General features: G+C 35.8%; 1 protein-coding gene across 1 annotated transcript; it reads left to right on the top strand.

Moving 5' to 3' along the window:
- Positions 1-2,400: 2,400 nt before the first annotated feature.
- LOC138692557 (basic salivary proline-rich protein 4-like) lies at positions 2,401-17,294 on the top strand. The gene is made up of 3 exons (XM_069815530.1): positions 2,401-2,556; positions 7,461-8,363; positions 15,652-17,294. The coding sequence occupies exons 1-3, from the start codon at positions 2,497-2,499 to the stop codon at positions 15,790-15,792; spliced, it is 1,104 nt and encodes a 367-aa protein (XP_069671631.1). The 5' UTR covers positions 2,401-2,496; the 3' UTR covers positions 15,793-17,294.
- Positions 17,295-17,927: the final 633 nt, after the last annotated feature.

The raw sequence follows: 17,927 nt of genomic DNA, 5'->3' as shown, positions 1-17,927 counted from the left end.
GCAATCGACCACGATTTTCTCTACTTAATTTCCTAAAGCTGATGATATAAGGGTCGAAAGAAATAAGTAGCCTGAGCAAAAGCTACTGTGGATATTTGTTTCTTTTCTTGATGTTCTTCTTGTGAAGACTTCTCTGAGAAGTCTATTGTCTTTGTTCCTCCTTTCCTGGGCTTCCTAAGATATTTTACGAGTAGGTATAATAGTGTCCTGTGACCTTCTGTCCATGAACCAACAATTAGTGAAGGGTTGTAGGCATGTAATAGACTACTATTTGTGCAAGAATAAATATAATTCCCTTGTCTCCTTTGCATACATGCCTAATGTCCGTTTATCAATATTGCAAACCTGCAAGAAAAGTGTTTAAATATTATATATTATTAGATTTCCATCTATTCCCGCAATATAATATGCGAATGTGGAAATCTCTCTGAAAAATCTTCTTGCGGTTTTTTCATCGTTTTTATTGCGACTGCTTTGCTTTGTCATGTCAACAAGTAGTGCCCTTTCCTGCCTGAATTTAACCTATCTTTAATGTTTCCTACTAAATAATGCGGTGGATATAAATTAACTGTTACAAGATTTTGCATTTTCCTTAATTATTTATATTGATTAGGGGTCAACTGTGAATCAGTAATCAAAGCGAGATCCTTATTGGATGACATTGTTAGTCGTTCCTGCAAAACCAATTTTCATGTTTTTTTTTATTTTGTCGCACTTTGAAGTGATGCAAGTGAAAGCTTTCCTGCAATATTAGCCGCATCTCTTTTCATAGAAACTCTGAAACTTATCTGGACAGCAGAAAACTTTTCTTATGGCGAGCTTTCTTCGAAGGGTGAACTATTTTTTTCTCCGTTTTGATTTTTGGCTTAGTTCTCCGAAACATTTACGTGGACGTTCTCGAATGCTTGTACTGGCAGACTCAAATTGGAATTGTTTTGTAGTACATAGCAAAGCATTATATATTTTATTGTCAGAATTTGCATATTGGTTCAGACATAGCGCATTCTATTTGGAGAAATTTTACTCATTTCTGCTTTTTTTCCCACCGTAATTGATTTTTGAGTATAGAAATCGAATTAATTTTTTATTGACTGTAAAATGTCTTCAGAGAAATCTTTGAGACCAAAATGTTCAATTATATATTTGAGAATTTCGCTTTTCTTTCACTCTTGCTCCACACCTGAAAAACAGCTCTCCTGGTTACGGAGCGGATGGTGTCTGAAAATAATTAATAGTTATTTTGTAAGCATCTGGTTGCAGAAAAAAATCTCGACGTCTTGCTTTGAAAAGCATAATGAATATCTGCACAATATTTTATCGAAGTGACAGAGGGCTACATCTTTTTTAAAATTCAACTTAAATAATATAATAATAAGGTTGAACTTCTACTTCCAGACACTTATTCTGGAGACTAAGATAATGACTTTTGGCAACAGAATTAGTTTATTTGCAATTGCATAACTTCTTATAATATATGCACACTGTACATTAGAGAAAAATATTATATTAACTTCCCCCCTTCGCATCATCCAAACACAAGCTGCGCGCCTGCCTCTGCAGCGTAATTGATCTTATCTGAGAAATGCAACTTTCGCTTTGTTGTAAGCGTCCCCTACCAGATGTAAGCATCTATCTACACTTGAATATAATGTTTTAGTATGTTATAAACACTTCTATATAAGAATTTAGCATTAAAATAGGATGTCAAAAATGATTTTTGGCTGGCTATCTGCGTGAAATTATACACTGTTCTTTGGCCCTCCGAAGCTGCTGACACTCTCGGCCGGCTCCATGGATATAATGGCTTCCAAAGTATGAATTGTCACCACTTCATCATGCACGCCTCGACGGTAAGTCTGCACCTCAGACCGGTGAGAAAATGGGAGGGGTGGTTTACACCTCAGACCGTTTGAGGGGGGATGTGGGGGGCTGTTGGGGTGGAATGGTATACTGACTTGGGGGGATGGCGGGACTGATCGTCAGGGTGTTAGCGGTGTCGGTTCGGGGTGGGAGCGGTCGGTGGGCTTGTAACACATCCCAGGGGCGCACAATGGACCTCAGGTCGCTGTGCGCAGGAATGTTTCCTCCCGGCCTCACAGAGAGAAAAAAGCACACACAGACAGGTAGAATAATTGCGGAGGGAGAAATGAAGTGGTGGTGTATACAGTGCTCACGGAGGAACATTGTGCCCATGTTTGGATTATACGTTTTTTGGACTTATCGTATGCACTCAAGTTCAAATTTAATATCGGAACTATGTATGTAACTATTATTTTAAAATAGTCTTCGCTGAACGTATTCATTCTATAACATTTGTGCATTGGACATAGGCCTTACTTTCAATTTTTAAACCAAATTCATTTCCTCTGTTTGTTACCCTGAGCAGGTCCAAGCCAACAAGTTTCTTTCTGCTCTGATTCTTACACCATCATCAAGGTCTCCGACGTTTGTCAGCCGTAATCTGAGTCGGGTATAGGCGGAGTCGATGGATTTGTAATGGTATATAACGGCTTCCAAAGTATGAATTGTCACCACTTCATCATGCACGCCTCCACGGTAAGTCTTAATGTCTGACACTTTGGAATAGAACTTTAATCCACATCTTAATGATTTAAAAATAAATTTAGTAGCCAAACTTGAAACACTTTTAAAAATAAGTAAGCAATTGAATCACTTTGTTATTATTATCATTATTATTATTATTATTATTATTATTATTATTATTATCATTATTATTATTATTACTACTACTAATTCACTGCCGGTACTATTACCATTGAGCTTCTGTATTTGAATATACATTTGCTTGATTTGTACACTATGTTGTCTACAGTCTAAGCATATAGAGAACAAGCTTAAGACATATCTGGCTCTTCCTAGAGGATACAGTATTTATAAAATACTCGTACGTGTTACTTGTTCCATTCGTTACCTTCATGATTCCTTACACTAATAATGAAATCCCTCTTATAATGAAGCTAGATTAATTATTAAAATTAGATAGGATGTATTTTATATATTTAATTAGTCTCACTACATATCGCCGTCCTTGGTGGTCTAACTGTTACGATGATCCCAGGTTCGCGTGTTCAAATCCGGCAGAGAGTGATTTTAAAGGGTGATAAAATCTTTAGCATAGCTTCCGTCGGGAAGGAAGGAAAGCCAAATGAACTCTGCAATTGAAAGCGTCGTTGTAATAATAATAATAATAATAATAATAATAATAATAATAATAATAATAATAATAGTAATAATAATAATAATAATAATAATAATAATAATAATAATAATAATAATAATAATAGTAATACATGTAAATGCCTGATGCTCATAGTCTCACAGTATTGTAAGTTCAGAACGAGCGAAATAATGCAATCACTGATTTTATGTTATTATTATTACTATTATTATTATTATTATTATTATTATTATTATTATTATTATTATTATTATTATTATTATTTCTCGTGACGAGAATATTGTACGAAATGGAAATATAAAAATTGGAAATTTATCTTTTGAAGAGTTGGAGAAGTTCAAATATCTTAGAGCAACGGTAACAAATATAAATGATACTCGGGAGGAAATTAAACACAGAATAAATATGGGAAATGCCTGTTATTATTCGGTTGAGAAGCTTTTATCTTCCAGTCTGCTGTCAAAAAATCTGAAAGTTAGAATTTATGAAACAGTTATATTACCGGTTGTTCTGTATGGTTCTGAAACTTGGACTCTCACTTTGAGAGAGGAACATAAGTTAAGAGTGTTTGAGAATAAGGTGCTTAGGAAAATATTTGGGGCTAAGAGGGATGAAGTTACAGGAGAATGGAGAAAGTTACACAACACAGAACTGCACGCATTGTATTCTTCACCTGACATAATTAGGAACATTAAATCCAGACGTTTGAGATGGGCAGGGCATGTAGGACATATGGGCGAATCCAGAAATGCATATAGAGTGTTAGTTGGGAGGCCGGAGGGAAAAAGACCTTTAGGAAGGCCGAGACGTAGAAGGGAAGATAATATTAAAATGGATTTGAGGGAGGTGGGATATGATAATAGAGAATGGATTAATCTTGCTCAGGATAGGGACCAATGGCGGGCTTATGTGAGGGCGGCAATGAAACTCCGGGTTCCTTAAAAGCCAGTAAGTAAGTAAGTAAGTAATTATTATTATTATTATTATTATTATTATTATTATTATTATTATTATTATTAGCCCTGCCATCAGCATAGTCTTGATATTATCGTTTTTCAGTCGGATTTACGATCATTCTATGCCAGTTTGCCTCTGAGGGTCTGGCTGGTATTATGAGGGAATACACCTCACTTGACAGTATGTGTCAGAGAAAGAACAATTGTATGTACGCCTATGCATCTGAAATCTGATTAGTGCAATATGTAGCTAATCGGCGTTGTATGAAATGGAGGGGAAAAGGAACTGGCCACCCTACCCCATTATCTACTGGCCTAGTTGCCTCATAATATTTCGCCTTGTTGGTATCACTTGTGAATTTAGACCTGTCTTCGGTCAGTTGACTAAACAACAACAAACAACTATGCCAGTAACGTAAGGAAATTAGTTTCGATCTTCAGGTAAGGATAGAAATTTCAGAAAATGTTGAACTATATTACAGATTCAGGTGATAATTGCTTCCATAATTTTGCCAGTGCGTTTTTCTTAGCAAATAACTTCTCCAAGCATTATTATCAGTGTAGGAAGTGTGGCATTCCTTCTGTTGTAGACGTGACCGTGAACATAACACTTTTTATACTTATTTTTGGAGAATAATTCGTTTCGGCACCGGAAATTGAACTCAGGACCTCTCACCTTTGCGCGCTGAGCGCTCTTTCCATCTGAGCTATGCCGAGACCCGATTCACAGTGCCGGCCGAACTCTTCTCCTTTGTAGCATCAACGGCATAGTACCTGCATGTTAGAAATATGTCATGTATGCAGGAGCGTATATTTAAATGGCTTTATGGTCATTTTCGTTAACAGTTTTATGAATCACTGTTAACATTGATATATATTTTATATTCATATATGAGACTTCGCCGCCTTCATTGAATAATCAATGACTATAATGTATGTAGTCATACGTAAAGATACCTATTGTTGGAGAAAAACTCTTGAATCGGGTCTCGGCATAGTTTAGGTGAAAAGAGCGCTCAGCGAGCAAAACTGAGAGGTTCTGGATTCGATTCCCGGTGCCGAAACGAATTTTTCTCCAATAATAGGTATCTACATGATTGACTGCATATAGTCATTGATTATTCAATGAAAACGGCGAGGTCCTCATATATGAATATAAAGTATCCACATTCGTCGAATTTCTTCAGCTCGCGTAATTAGTTACACTTTCTGTTAATATTTCCTACAGGTTGACTGTTTGGAGTAGATGTATTATATGTACGTTGAGCATTCTTAATTATGAGTACAATCAGTTCTGTTCACTGTAACTCTCAGTAATTACTTAGTAAATTTTGTGTGTTTTGTTTTTTAATGCACAGGCTAGATATACTTAACATTATCCTAATAATAATAGGTATTTGTAAATTTTATTATGTTTGTATGTTTAGTTAACAGTCCGAAGAGAGACTGAAACCTCGTGACACCAATAAGGCATCACTCATGAGTCAACTAAGTCAGGAGATAATGGGATGATAATACTAATGATGATGATAATAATAATAACAACAATAATATTTACTTATACTGGCAGAGTTAAGGTCATAAGGCCTTCTCTTACACTCTAACAGGTGACAAAGTATACAAGCAGTGATATTTAATAAAAAGTTAAAGAACAGAATACTAACATATTATAATAAATAATAGCATAACAAAATCGACACTAAACGATATAAAAATAATACCATAATAGAAAACAGAAAGTAAAATACAGATCTAAAGATTGGAATATAATAAAAGCACCTCCGTTAGTGCAAATAGTTGATAAGAAAAACGTAATGAAGAATACAACAAATGGAATATAATAAAATAATGGAAAAAAAAAACAAAAATACGAAATTTAAACAAAATCAACAATAAAAAAGGCTATAATAATAAATTCATCTGATGATCAAGAGAACGAAAAAAAAAAGAAAGGAAAAGGAAGAAAAAGATATTTATCGTCGTTGTTCCTGCAATAAGTCCTATGTGCAAAATATGAAATTTTTCAGTAGGAAGGAAAAAACACATTTATTCATCCTATAGCAGCCGTATATAGGAGACTGTGAATTCTTACATTTTCGAAACAAAGAAATATAATTACATATAGGAGGTTGTATTATTTGCTGTATCACTATTTAAGTTATTTAATAGAGCAAAAATCTGAAAATCGATAAATATGTCACAGAGGAGTTATTGCAGGAACAACGACGATAGTATATATATCTTCTTTTACAAAACTGTCGCAGAGAAAAGTGGTTATAATTGAAGAAAATCTGAATTTAAAAAGTGCAATTTTAGTTAATTTTTGAAACTAGATAATGTCCGACAGTCTCTGACATGCTGTGGTAGAGAGTTCCAGAGATGAGCTACAGAGACGGTGAAAGATGAAAAGTAGGAGGATGTTATGTGTTTAGGAATGGAGAATATGATATGGTGTTGTGAGCGAGTACCTATTTCGTGATATGAGGACAAATGTTGAAAACGAGAAGCTAAGTGGCTAGGGTTAGAGTTCTGAAGAATATTGAAGAGTAATGTGAGAGAGTAAATAGTTCTTCGCTCCTTGAGAAGGACCAAGGACAGCATACATTATTTAGTGAAGGTGAGATACGGTCAGATCTTCGAACGTTGAAAATAAATCGAACACATGCATTATGAACACATTGTATTCTGTCTGTCAGTCTCATGTTAAGGTCAGTGTAGAGAGTGTCACACTAATGAAAATGTGGCATAAAGAGCGACTGTACTAAATTCTTCTTGAAAACCAACGGAAGGAAATTTCGGATTCTTTTTAGTGCGTGAAATTTCATAAAAATTATTTTACATGTATGTGTGATTTGAGTATTCCTACTTAAGTTTTTGTCCATATAAATTCCTAGATTTTGTACTCTATCACTGTAAGGGATAACAGTTTCATTCATTTTAACAGGAGATAAGTCACCTGTCTTTAATTTACTTGACAGTCGTTTATGTCCCATTATAATTGCCTGCGATTTCTCCGAATTCAATTTTGGTCTAAATTTTTTCGTCCATAAAATAATTGATTTTGTTAACTTGATTTATTGCGTAATTTAGTGCCGGTATAGTCGTAGTGGCAGATAGGGTGGTTAGTTAACTTTCTTTCCATTGCATACATCGCTGACTAGTAACGCATTTCAATAATCAGACTTAACATGTGTGGTTTTTTCAAGCATCCGAAATTCCGGATCCTAGTGACAGCATATTTTCGTGTATTAAACTTACATAGTTTTTAGTATGCTTTACAATATATTAGGGCCTACTTAAAACAGTTGCAGATTGTGTTACTGAGTGCGATGGCCACGGTGCAGGCCGCAGTGCCCGTGCTGCTCGGTTCTTCCAACCTGTATCCAACTCCAGCTGCACCTCCAATTCTTCATCTGGCCAGTCCCAGCTACAGCCTAGAGGTTCCATATCCTGCCTCTAGAACTGCTCTCGCCCCTGCAGTGTATCCCCGTGTTTATAGTGATGCATCTAGGGGGTCATTCATCGTCGTATCCGATGAAAGACCTCCAGCTTTCTTACACAACTCTTTTGAAGACATTTATGCAAGAAGTTTCTCGACATCCAGTCCTCGCAACTATCAAGGCGGATTTGAAACGTTTTCGAGAAGGCAAGGTGAGATTCTGAATCGATTTGAGCACCCAAGATTGAGAGGCGAAGGTCACGACAGCGGCCTTACGCAAGGTTTCCAGCAGCCTCCTCCAGGAGTCGAAGGGAGATCATTTGGTGGGCGGCTTCCTCATGGCGGTCCAAGTGGTCCTGGGGCATTTGGACCACCAGGCCATCCGTCGGGAGGTCCAGGAGGTCCAGAAGCCAGAGGGAGAGCATTTGAATCCGGTCCAGGGGGAAGGTCAGGTCCTGGAGGATTTCACCAACCCCCGGGACCACCAGCTGGCCCAGGAGCAGGAGGTCAAACTTTTAGACCACCTCCCAGCACTAGGTCAGGATTACATCAACAAGGTCCTCCAGGACTCCAAGGTGTACCTGATTCGAGAAGCCAAGGAGGATTTCAACAACCGCCAGGTGGGCCAGGGGATCATCCGTTTGGTCCTCAGCAGCACGGTTCCAGGGGCCCTCAGTCAGAGCGCCGTCCAGAAATACAACCACCACATGGCCCTCCTCCCGGAATTCCTACAGGCCCTGGCAGACAACATTCCGTCAGCGTCAATTTCGTGAGTAAAACACAAAATTAAAAGCAGGCATTTCTTCTTGTGAACGACTGTTAGGATAATAATCACTCTCTCTCTCTCTTTCGAGACGAGCTGAAGCATGATTATAATTGGTAAAATCGTACCGATTCAGAATTTTCTTTTGTGTGTAGGCTATATACATATGTGTGTTTGTGTACATAAATATATACATAGTCATTCAAGAACTGCACGTATCGAGCTTATTACTCGGGTAACATCGTTATATACAGCTCGATCCTAAATAATTAAGATATTTCAAACAGAAGTCTGCAAGTCGAAGTAGGCCCATAAGTTACCGAAAGGACTTTCTTATCGTTTTACTTCTACATTGTACACACGAAGAAAAATTGCACTGCGACGTGTAAGCAACTGTTAATATACTAGAAACAACAAATCGTCGTTGATTTTATGACACCTCCTATGTGGCTTTACAGAAAATAATAGGGGGAAGAAAATATTAATTAAAATCAATGGGCCTACATAAGAATATGAAGTAATTCGGTAGAAAATATTCGTGAATATAATGAACATAAATGACATCACCGAGGATCAGTGTAGGCCTTTTTATTTTTAATTAATTTTTTGTAAATACATATAGGAGGTTTCATAAAATCAACGACGAAATACTATCATAACGTAGTGCTCTACGACGAATTTCTTGTTTGGTCTGCTCGATTCGCGTTTGTGCGGTCAAGTGTATTAGACCGGGAAGTAAAATTCTTGGAAGTCTTCTGTAAACATCATTTTGCGTAAGGATAACAGCAGCAAATCTGTCATTCATAGAATCACAGAGTGATGATTTATTTTCTGTGCTCTGTGCAATAAAATAAATATAAAATGATTTACTCAGACTGAATTGGAAATGGGATATATAGTGATATAAATTCTTTTACTCGATATGGCCTGAGAAATAAACTGCTTAACTGTGGGTCAACCTGCGTATATCAGAACACAAGAGTATTGAGTATCTTAACGCAAAAAGATGACGAAAAATGCTATTTGAAAAAAAATGTCTAGTACATTTTTATTTATTCAATAATTTTCCTGAAAATTAAAATAATCAAGTTTTTAATTATCACTAACTCACTCTGCTGTACTTCTAATTTATGTCCTGATGAAGGTATTCCTGGCGACAAATAGTTGAGAGATCAACTGATTTCAATACAGTAGAACCTCTATTATCCATGGTAATGAGGGGGATGGACTGAACAGTTAATCGAAAAAATCGGATAATCCGTAAATAAACGATTTTCATAAATTAAACTACAATTTTGTAATTTCCTATGTGGTGTTGTGTTTAACTTGCTAGGTAATGAATCAGAACTTCAGTGATTTAAGTACCGTTGTCAACGACGGGTTTTAAGGACCAAGGGTGATGGTTGTCTGCAGAAAGATAGGAAAAGCGAAAGTTTCGTGTTATAGATTTACGCACTCGTACTTTATACAATTTTTTTTTTTTTTTTTTTTTTTTTTTTTTTTTTTTTTTTTTTTTTAATAAATAGCGCACAGTTGTAACCCCAATCTCGTCTTCTGATGCGTAATGAGCCACAGTTTCTTCTTCAAATTTCTCAAGTATTTGTATTTTTTTATAATTAGCAGAACACGTTTTCTTTTAACACCCGTGGAAGACATTTTGCATAGAAGTACACAGTACGGCCACTCGAATAGTAAGGATAAGGTCTGAATAGTTCAGTTCAAAGTTCTTGGGGTAATTTCTTTGAAAGCATGTAGTGACTATTTTACAAGTTAGGGAAAAAACACCCCTTCCCACAAGTAACTCCCTACTACATGCTATGTAAGGGTAAAGGCTTGTAATAATATAATTAATAACATATAGCTATGTACTAACATAACGTACAGCACTTCATTTGTTCTCTGCAAAAAAAAAAAAAAAAGGAACTAGAAAAAGACAGTCGAATAATCCACCAATCGATTAATGGGGTGACGAATAATTGGGCTTCTATTGTAGTTTATTCTCTCTACGTGGTCAGTTCATGTCAATATAAAGTCGTTAGCATCCTAATGTTTGGGGAGATTTATTACCGCATTGGAGCACATGTGGGAATGATTTTGTAACTTTGTTTCCTATACACTTAAGAACAGAATTTTATGTAGATTACCAGGGGCGGCTTTCGAAGAGGGGCTGCGGAGCTGCAGCACCCCCAGACATTTGTGGCTCTTGTCTCGTTTTATGTTGTGAAAAACATTTATTATACAGTCTCTATTTAGCAGCTCGAATTTTTTTAAACATTTCGCTCTCAATGACATGCACGCAATCGTTAGTGAAGTCACTTCCTCCCCTGGTGCTGCCAGAGCGAAACCAGAGACAAGGACTATAGGGTGAAGCCACTTCCTCCCCTGGAGCTGCCAGTCTCGTCTCGGATGCTTTGCGCATTAGTTTTACCCCTCCTCCTGCTGCCCCTTGCTATGAATCCAGTTTTTCCAGGCGCTGCAAAATTTGCAGCAGTTTGTCAGTAGCGCGGAGTTTTAAATACATTTCCTTTAATGTTGTGAGTATAACAAGTGCAACAATGTTTAATTCTGTACAATATTTACAGTCTATTCAGTTCGGTACCTTAACAATTCGGAGAAATGTGAAATTAAGTGCCCATCAGTTGAATCTCATAATGGAAAGAGCCGCTAAACAAAATACAAAGGCTCGCATATTTTTTGATAATTTATCCAGTATCCCTGCTTTCTTCTCTCGATCTCCATACAGTCTGTATTAGATTAATGTGTCTCAAAGACAATTCCATCAGCTGGGGCAACAAGATGGATTTAAAATTAGAACAGTAAATGTTGTTCATGAGAAGAAGGAGCCATTGCTAGAATTTTTTCAAACCATAATGGAATCTAAAACATCTAACATCACAATAAATGAGGCAAGCGCCTGGTGCGTACTCTTGAATATCCTGAATTCAATAATTATTTCTGGCTCAGTTATTTTTTTCCATTTATTGATGTATCATGTATATATATATTACACAACCAACTACAACATCGCCAGTTAGATATTTCTAAGGTTCAAATCTGCATATAAAAAATTAAATTATGGTTTATTTAACGACACTCGTAACAGCAGGGGTTATATCAGCGTCGCCCGGAATTTTGTCCGCAGGATTCTTTTAAATGCCAGTAAATCTACTAACATGAGCCTGTACGGTATCATTTAAACACAACTTACAAGATAAGGCGCATGTAACTAATCTTTAAATAAAGTTGCTTGGTTTATTTTTGTATGCAGCTCCCCTTAATTCAATACCCACGAGCCGCCACTGTAGATTACTACAACAGCTAGACCTAGAGTTGAATACAGAATACGGTATAAATGTAACCTATTGATACTCTTAGTGATGGTAAAGTGTCTCGTGAAGAAACATTGTCATTCTACTAGGTTTGTCATTATTATTATTATTATTGTTACACGTATAATGAACTATTATGGAATATTCGGAGTAGTAAGTTTTGCAAAGAGTACTAACTCCGCAGCCCTGACTACAAGAAGCAGTTTACAAACTTCTTATAACACAAAAATATGTTAAAATAACGATTTAAAAAATGAAAATTAAAGCATGACTTTTATAGATAACAGGCTGACTAGAGCAAAATACGCCTAACTACTAAATAGAATAAATTATAACAAATGCGTAAATTTATCTAAAATATTGTTTGAAAAACAAATATATAGATAAAATAATTAAGACATTTATATTTGCAATAGAAAATCTGAAAAAGTAGAAGTCTCCAGGTATTGATCAAATTCCAGCAGAATTAATACAAGAGGGTGGAAGCGCATTATCTAGCGAAATTTATAAACTTGTACTTGCAATCTGGGAACAGGAAATTGTACCAGAACAATGGAAGCTAATCGTAGCTATTTTTAAGAAGGGGGACAAAACTAACTGTAGTAACTTTCGAGGAATATCACTTTTGTTGACGTCGTATAAAATTTTGTCGAATATCTTTTTGAGGAGATTAACTCCATATGTACATGAAATTATTGGGGCACATCAGTGTGGTTTTAGGCGTAATATATCGACTATTAATCAGATTTTTCGTATTCGACAGATATTGGAGAAAAAATGGGAATGTAAGGGTATAGTACATCAGTTATTCATAGATTTCAAAAAGGCGTATGAGTCGGTTAAGAGAGAAGTTTTATATGATATTCTTATTGAATTTGGTATTCCCAAAAAACTAGTTCGATTAATTAAAATGTGTCTTAGTGAAACTTACAGCAGAGTCCGTATAGGCCACTTTCTATCTGATGCTTTTCCAATTCACTGCGGGCTAAAGCAAGGAGATGCATTGTCGCCTCTACTTTTTAACTTTTACTTTAGAATATGCCATTAGGAAAGTTCAGGATAACACAGAGGGTTTGGAATTGAACGGGTTACATCAGCTTCTTGTCTATGCGGATGACGTGATGACGATTAGGGAAAACACTGAAATTCTACTTGAAGCAAGTATATGATTATGTCTCGTGATGAGAATATTATACGAAATGGAATTATAAAAATTGGGGTTTTATCCTTCGAAGAGGTGGAAAAATTCAAATATCTTGGAGCAACAGCAACAAATATAAATGACACTCGGAAGGAAATTAAACGCAGAATAAATATGGGAAATGCCTGTTATTATTCGGTTGAGAAGCTTTTGTCATCTAGTCTGCTGTCAAAAAATCTGAAAGTTAGAATTTATAAAACAGTTATATTACCGGTTGTTCTGTATGGTTGTGAAACTTGGACACTCACTTTGAGAGAGGAACAGAGATTAAGGGTGTTTGAGAATAAGGTTCTTAGGAAAATATTTGGAGCTAAGAGGGATGAAGTTACAGGAGAATGGAGAAAGTTACACAACACACAGCTGCACGCATTGTATTCTTCACCTAACATAATTAGAAACATTAAATCCAGACGTTTTAGATGAGCAGGGCATGTAGCACGTATAGGCGAATCCAGAAATGCATATAGAGTGTTAGTTGGGAGGCCGGAGGGAAAAAGACCTTTGGGGAGGCCGAGACGTAGAAGGGAAGATAATATTAAAATGGTTTTGAGGGAGGTGGGATATGATGGTAGAGACTGGATTAATTTTGCTCAGGATAGGGATCAATGGGGGGCTTATGTGAGGGCGACAATGAACCTCCGGGTTCCTTAAAAGCCAGTAAGTAAGTAAGTAAGTAAGTAAGTAAATAAGTAAGTAAGTATATGTTGTGTGGAAAATTAAGACGGGACCTACTTAGAATATAGCCCGTATATGACAGGAAACAACTTCGGATTTATGTAGTTAAACGGTAATTCCGATATTCATATATTACTACAGAACATGAACTAAAAAATCTTTAAATTTTAAAGTAGAAGATTGTGGTTACTAGAGATGAACAAAACTAACTGCCGCTCTCACTCGCTGTGTTCGTTGCATTTGTCTTTCGAGTCTCGTCTCGTCATTCTCGTGCGCTTCCAGTCTCGCTCATCAGTCAATAAATAGCATTTGGTCGGCGTAGAAAGATTTCGTAACTTTGAATAACATACATCATTCAAATAAATAACATTAAAAATGTTTAAATTGGACAAAAATACAATTCTCAAATAAAGTTGCATTTCTAAGAAACATAAACCATAACATTAATATCTTTTTACTTGAGATAGCACACTTGATCTTTAAACATATAAAAAGAAATTTGCTAGACTTTTAATAAGGGCCCGGTAATTAAGTAAAGACTGGGGAACGGATTGTTATACACTGAAAGGTAGAGATGTTGTTCCAAATAGGTTACTTGATTGTTTATACATATATAATAGTTGCCAAAGTAGATAACAGTTGTCAGGTATAAACAACTGTGGGGATTCAAGGCTGCTTGACTTAGGGACTTTGGGAGTGATCAAACTAGAGTCTCGGAACACTCACAACCAGTCTTTACGTCAAGGACGCGACATAATACAACATTGTCGTGCGGATTTTTGGCTTTGCGGGCGCTGTTAGTTTCGCTTTCTCGATCGTTGTTCATCTCTAGTGGTTACTAACAGAGCTGTGATAGGCTATATACGTACTACTGGAAGGAACTCTAATAATTAAATAACATAATAATTAAACATCCAAACTACGTATGACTTAGACCTAATCAAAGATTACAGATCAAACTGAAAAAGAACACTTAAAAAGGCAAGGAAGCACAGTATTGCTGAACACAGCAAAACTTTACTGGAGACATGCTATTTTTTAACATTTTAAAATTATGGTTTCATATAAAAATTACAACCTAAATAATTAAAAGTGCTTATTTGGAATATTTTCTTATTTATATAAAGTTTACTTCCGATTGGGTCTTTTCATAAGATGCCAGAATTTTAGTTATTATATAGTAAACGTCAAAATTATCGGTTTGCGGGCCTTTCGTCCGCTACCTTTTTGTCCACAATTTGTTTCGTCCATTACCTTTCATCCACTCACTTTCGTCCACGTTCGCTTGTCCACAACCGATTGGTTCATACAATTTACGCCCATCCATACAGTTTGTCCACATGTTTTATGTCTATAACCTTTCGTCCATCTTAAAATACATATTTGTGTTTTCCACCTACAATTACAACACCGGAAACATGCTTATGGAATGTGAGAAGCAGTCTTGAGTGGGGAACAGAGGATTAACAATGCCGTCGAAGGTTGGCATAGCAAATTGAAAAAACTCATGGTTGTTCATCATCCCAGCATTTGCAATCAAATGAGCAGGTGATTATTCAACTGGTGGGAGAACACACGCGAGTTCGTGCACCATTAAGTCAGACATATGTCAATAATCATGAACGTATCAGGGAAATGATTACACAGTATGAAGACTACAAAAAGGATGACCGGCTGGAAACATATCTGTGAGGAATTTCATGTAGTTTAAAAATTAACCCTGCTGAAGTTCTTCAGGAAGAAGAAAATTATGATTAATCATGTCTAAAATACAAATAGTATGTACATTCAACAACACATTTAAAGTTAAATAAATTACTTTTTCATCAAATGAATTATGTTCCATGTCATCTATTTTTTTTGCCGTAGTGGACGAAATGTTCAGTAGACGAAAATATAATGGGCGAAGCATGAAAATGGACTAAATGGTAAGTGGACAAAACTTAATGGACGAATCATGAAATGGATAAATATGTCAGTGGACAAAAGAAAAAGTGGACGGAACGTAGTGGACCAAAAGCCCTATTACGAAATTGTCATATACATAGATATAGTATAACACATTATTTCTCCTTTGTTTATGTTTCAGGAAGCTCCCGGATATGATTTCGGCTACTCAGTGAGTGGCGATACCGCACGTCGTCCCCCTCAAGGTCCGGGCTTTCCTCCATCAGTTGGACCATCTCAATCGTCGCCTCCGCCTTTTTCTCGTCCCAACTCAGAACATTAGCAGTAACATCACTGTTGGATTTCTCTGGCAAACAGACGTTCACGCACGAGACCTTATTACAAATAACAATGAAAAGATCTATAACTTATTATTACACAGTATCAATGGCAGCTGAAGAGGTTGTCTGGGACATCGTCCTCTCTGTAAACATAATCTCATTCCATTTTGTTCTCGCTTCTATGTTTTAACTGAAAACACGTTCTTACTATGTATGGTTTTCAGTTCTAAGATTCCAAGGTTTTTATTTTACGATTTGAATTTTCATAATTGGTCACCGTTATAACTAAACTCTTCGAGCCGCCACTTGATAATATGAATTTAAAATTCATTAACTTTAAAACATTCACTTTGTTTCTCTTTAGTTCCATGGTACTGCGAATATTAGAATGTTTTCATGTATCCTCCAATTCTCTCTGTCTTTTGTCTGGTGTTAGGGTTTCTTCTACTTATGGGATACTATTAGGATATATTTTATTGATCTTTTGCCAAGATCTAAGTTTCTCTTTCGTAAATTACAACAGGGACGGTCAATTTTGATCAATGGAAAAGAACGCTCCATAGTATAATCGATACTCGGTGAGTCTAACACATGCAAGTATGCTTTATTAGTCATGGACCCCATCGACTACCATTTATTCGATAAAAAAAATATACCCATCAAATAGGCCTAATTAATTCGCGTTCCAATTTTTATTTAAACTTTCAAACTGAATAAATTACAAATTCAATGGAATTTTTCCAAATTATGGATAAATTTTATAGTTTTAAATAATCGAATTAGTCGATATTTTTAATGTTAATACAACTATTAGGTAGTGATTGTTCCATGTGAAAAGGTGGAGTCCATCTGTCAAAAAGAATTGACTTTATTGTGAGCTTCGGATTGCATATTTCTATGCTTTTCATTGGTAGGTACTTATTTTTTTTTTTTCCATACTGTAATCTTGCAGTGAGTTACAGTTAAGATTAGTTGGTAAGCATGATAAGAGTATCAGATATTTTCCTTGTTTCTCTCTAGTCTTTCGCGGATTACGGTACGCTTTAAGTTATTCATATTGGGTCGTTGCTAACTACGTACAAAATTATTGTTTGGGCCGGGGAGATGCGGTATCTTCTTCAACTCCGCTGTAATACATACAGTCAAATTACAGGTGAAATTCTTCTACTGACAATGTTACAATATTCCTAATGAATACTGTAACTGTAACGGAGACGAGACAGGACGATATCTCATAATTGTTACTGTACTGATACTTCACTTCTATAGTAAGACCGTCAGTGAAGTAGGAATGATTTGCAGTCGTAATTGAATGAATGTACTTCGGAAATTTTCTGTTAATGGACAACACATTTCAGTTATTAGAAGTCGTGCAAAGTGATGAATGGTAAAGAATGCAAGACAAGAATGATAGTGCTTAATTTACTGTTAGTTAATTCAGATTCCACTGTAGAGCATGTTTATAGATTGTAATTAACTTAATAAAGTTAGATGCTATTGGTAATTGCTAATTTATTATTGCACTTTCCTGTACAACTATAAGAACTATTAACATACATTTAGTTTATACGGAAGTAGTGGAGTTATATTAGAATATTAGTAGTGAGAGAAATATCAGAACATCTGAAATAAATAAAATAATTTTAAATGAGAAACATAATAAACACACTTCAACAAACATTAATTGGATACTTAACAGTAGAAAGGTGCTAAGCGTCAAATTTAAAAATTGCCAAGGGGCATTACATATCAACAGCGCTAGGTCCACAGAAGATTGTAAAGTGTTATTAAGACCACCAAAAGATGGCAGTAATACAAAGTTACCAGGGCTCTCTCATAAAAAAGGTGCAATGTGCCATTCGTTTTGATTTCCCTCCGTTGTTTATTTGTCGTGTTAATATTGAAGTTATGGCAAAAGGCATTATTGATTATATACCGTCGTGTTTTCTATAAACAGGAAGATCAACGTAAGTAAATCTTATTATACAACATAATACGTAGGTAATGTAGGGCTATTAATTACATGAAACATAATGTATTACCTCTAGATGACACAGTTGATTTGTTTTAAACTTTTCAATTCCTAGCATTAAAAATCCAGAAAATGGAGGGAAAATCATTAAATTAGCACGTTTCT

This window comes from Periplaneta americana, chromosome 17, assembly GCF_040183065.1.
Source record: "Periplaneta americana isolate PAMFEO1 chromosome 17, P.americana_PAMFEO1_priV1, whole genome shotgun sequence".
Taxonomy (NCBI): domain Eukaryota; kingdom Metazoa; phylum Arthropoda; class Insecta; order Blattodea; family Blattidae; genus Periplaneta; species Periplaneta americana.
Note: the sequence above shows the minus strand (reverse complement) of the source record. Positions and strands in the feature narration are given on the sequence as shown.